The following is a 4,083-nucleotide window of genomic DNA, read 5'->3' as shown; positions in this document are numbered from 1 at the left end:
TATGACATCCAGTGGAACAGCCACATATTCAAGTGTACATTTCAAGTCAAACGTTTATTAATTGTGTCTTTTTGGGGATTACCTATGACGTGCACTATAACACACTCATCATATTCCCCCAATAACTAGTTCGAAGAGATTTATATATATATTATCGACTGCGGAGCATGATCTCGGACGCTGAATACACACACACACACACACACACACACACACACACACACACACACACACACACACACACACACACACACACACACACACACACACACACACACACACACACACACACACACACACGCACGCACGCACGCACACACACACACACACACACACACTCAAAGAGGGAAAAATCCAAGTCAGACAAAAGTACCGGTATTCAAAGGGACTGTATTGAGTAATTGATTACAACTTCAACAAATACATTCAGGAAATAATTGTATATTATTCCAAAGGGCAATTAACAGTTAACCGTCATGTAAAGACGTTAGTTAATATGACAGAGTAAACAAACTGTTAGTCACCAGTCAGATGACTATAGATCACAGATTGGTACACACAAATTGTCGCTTCGATATCAGTTCAAATCACACTGTCCCCTATAAACAGCTCAAACTAAAATGTAATCAATGACACGTCATTCAACACGAAAAAAAAAACTTACAACGGACTATACAGAACAAATAGAGAGACTGCGCCAAGAAGCGACGGGGCCAAACATGCCAAACATCAAATTGCTTAGTAGCTCTATTTGTAAACGCAAATAGTTGACTAAGCACCCCTTGCTCGGTGCACAAAAGGTTATCTGCATACCTTCACACGGCGTAACCGGGCTTTCATCACCCTCCCTCACACTTCAAATCCGGTGGGTCGCTGTGCCTTTTCACCCCTTCGCTCTGTCTTCAAATGGAAATCATTTCTATTGGCTCAAGGTGTCCATGTAAATAGGTGTAAATGAATCCAGATTATGCCTTTGCTTTCTCCTCGGAGCGAGTAGCCCCCCTCCTCCTCTCCACCCAAGGCGATTGTCATGTGATAGCGAAGAAGTGGCACATTAATGAAGCGGCTCTACGGGGGTCTTTTCTCCTGTCATCACATTAAACTATCACACGGTTCCGGGAAGGACATGGAAATAGCAGCTACTTAGCTCTGCTCATCACAACAAGGGCCACAACATACCGGGAACCATTCAGAGAGTCGTGGTGTGTGTGTGTGGGGGGGAAGGAGAAGCTTATTGCTGCTTGCTTAACTAAAGATAGCGCATCATATAGGCCATCTGAAGGGAGAGAACGAGACTGTTTTCATAGGACGGCTGTTTTCAAGACCCACAGCCCATAAGCGCTGAGTGAACAGTCCACGGAGGAAACAGACAGTGAGTTGCGTTGCTGAATTTCATGCATCTTGGGGAACTTTCAGTAACTTTTAAGCGCGGGGATATTGCAGTTTTCTTTTTGTACTTTGCGTTATAAAGACTATCTATGCGGCGAATGTATGGAGTTTTACGCGTTCGTAATGTTGTTTTGAACAGTTGTTTTGAACAACCCGTCCCAGAGTGATACTTCAAGGAGTGTAGGACAACGTTCTATTTATCCTGTTTGTCCGAGAAAAACTGGAAGAACTGTAGTCTGACGCGCCATTCAGCATAGTATTTTGACAGAAAGTCCATCAGAATGCCTCGTCCGGGGAGAAACACGTATAGCGACCAGAAACCTCCCTATTCCTACATCTCCCTGACCGCCATGGCTATCCAGTCCTGCCCGGAGAAGATGCTCCCGCTCAGCGAGATCTACAAGTTCATCATGGACAGGTTCCCTTACTACAGAGAGAACACCCAGCGGTGGCAGAACTCCTTACGACACAACCTCTCTTTCAACGACTGTTTTATTAAAATCCCCAGGCGGCCGGACCAGCCGGGTAAAGGGAGTTTCTGGGCTCTCCATCCCAGCTGCGGGGACATGTTCGAGAACGGAAGTTTCTTGCGGCGTCGTAAACGCTTCAAGTTGATGATGATGGCGTCCGAGCATCTGGCGCAAAGCAAACCGTCGGACGCTGCCCACTATCTCCAACAACAAGCCAAACTCCGACTGAGCGCTCTGGCTGCTTCCGGCACACATCTCCCGCAAATGTCCGGTTACAACATAGGAGTCTCTCACCAACCGTCCACTTTCAAACACCCGTTCGCAATCGAGAACATAATCGCCAGAGAGTATAAAATGCCAGGCGGACTGGCCTTCTCCACCATGCAGTCTATGTCTGCTGGCTACCCGCTGCACAACCAGCTCACCACGGCCTGGCCTCATATGTACAGCTCCAGCGTCATGGACACGGTAGCTCCCATCTCCATGGCCAGTGATTATTCGGCCTACGGAATGCCCCTCAAGTCTATTTGCTATGGCGCGCAGAGTCTACCTGCCATCCCCGTGCCAATCAAGCCCACCCCTACTTCGATGCCAGGGCTCTCGGCTCTGCCAACACATATTCCAGCTTTCTTAGCGAACTCTCCCCAGTCTCTCAGCCCCACGTCTCCTCAGACAGCTACCAGCCAAAGCAGCCCTGCCACGCCGAGCGAAACGCTCATAAACCCGGCCTCTTCGGCCATGCAGTCTGTGGTGTCGGTGCACTGACATGACGTTTGCGGATGGGACTTATTAAACACTTCTGAAAAAGAAAAGAGATGCTTATCAACTTTTCCAAAGCGGTATTTTATTGTTTGATCAATTCATGACCAACCAACTAAAATATGCTCTACAATCATGAGGCAAGATATTTGCGTTTTGTGGTTTATCGATGTACTTAGATGTTTTACTTGAGACTTGTTGTGGCAGTGACCCTTGTCTTTCTATGACGCGCATATAGGCTACATCGTTTTGTTACCTGTTTAGGGTCATTTAAGAATAATCCAATTCTGAGATTATTTTCAAAAAGCACTGTCGTTATCCGTATCTATATTCTTGCTTACATTTTATTGCCAAGTTTCCAATAAATATTCAATTTCAATTAATCTAAAACTGGTAAAACAATTCGTTATTACATTAGAGAATGTTGTCAGAATATTCTTTTTTTTTTTTTTGCATTTTCGTCAAGATAAAAAGGCCAAGAAAAATAAATAAATTAAATCAACTTTTTGTAAATTAAATTTAACGTGACATTTTAGTTACAGCTCCCTTAAATGCGCATTGCATTTGCTATACCAAACAGCCAAATCTAGTTTTTAGGAGAATAAAAAAAAAGAAGAAAGAGAACAATCACAGGGGTGACATTTTCAAATAACAAAACTTGAAAACAGATATTTATGGTTTACTTTGGTGTCTGGTTGTCTGCATTCAAAACATTCAAATATATTTGAATTGATGGAAGAATAAGTTGAAATGTGTAAACTGCACTTTTTTTTGTTAAATGTTTTAGATTATCTGTAGTTTATACAGATCTATCTGTAGTTGTTCTGTGGACCATTTTAATTTAAAACAAACAAAAAAATAAACTGTGGTGACCCGGATGTATAAAAAAAAAGCAGTATATTTGTAAAAACGCATGCTATTTCAAAACGTTGTGTTGTATTTGCTGCGAGCATGCGTGCTTCTCCAAGTGTGCCATGTGTCTGCAATAAATTATTGGTCATCAAGAATATTTTCCCATTAAAAAAAACTGCGTAAACATTATGTTACATTGCGGTGTGTTTTTAATTTATTTAAACAGGTTATTTAACACACACACACACACACACACACACACACACACACACACACACACACACACACACACACACACACACACACACACACACACACACACACACACACACACACTTTATAATGCTTTAGTAAATATGATTGTTGGTGTTGTAGCATTCTAGATTATAGTAGTTTAAATGATTATAAAGTCAAGTAAGGTAGCAATACTAGTGGTTATGTAATTGTACATGGTTCATTGAGGTTTATACGACACTGGATCCTATTAAACCACATTTTGAGCAGAAATGAACTAGATTCAAATGCATGAAGGCAATTCAGCAGATCTCCCTTAATCAACAGGTTGCAGGTGTGTTTAAGGGACAAACATTCCTTTATGCTCCAACGTTAAAAT

General features: G+C 42.5%; 1 protein-coding gene across 1 annotated transcript; it reads left to right on the top strand.

Moving 5' to 3' along the window:
- The first annotated feature begins 1,075 nt into the window (after positions 1 to 1,075).
- Positions 1,076 to 3,644, top strand: LOC124024798 (forkhead box protein B1-like). The gene has a single exon (XM_046338552.1). The coding sequence runs from the start codon at positions 1,671 to 1,673 to the stop codon at positions 2,622 to 2,624; it is 954 nt and encodes a 317-aa protein (XP_046194508.1). The 5' UTR covers positions 1,076 to 1,670; the 3' UTR covers positions 2,625 to 3,644.
- The last annotated feature ends 439 nt before the right edge of the window (positions 3,645 to 4,083 follow it).

The sequence above is a fragment of the Oncorhynchus gorbuscha genome, unplaced genomic scaffold (genome assembly GCF_021184085.1).
Source record: "Oncorhynchus gorbuscha isolate QuinsamMale2020 ecotype Even-year unplaced genomic scaffold, OgorEven_v1.0 Un_scaffold_2001, whole genome shotgun sequence".
NCBI classification, from domain to species: Eukaryota; Metazoa; Chordata; class Actinopteri; order Salmoniformes; family Salmonidae; genus Oncorhynchus; species Oncorhynchus gorbuscha.
The sequence above is the reverse complement of the archived record's forward strand: the minus strand, read 5'-3'. Positions and strand labels throughout refer to the sequence as shown.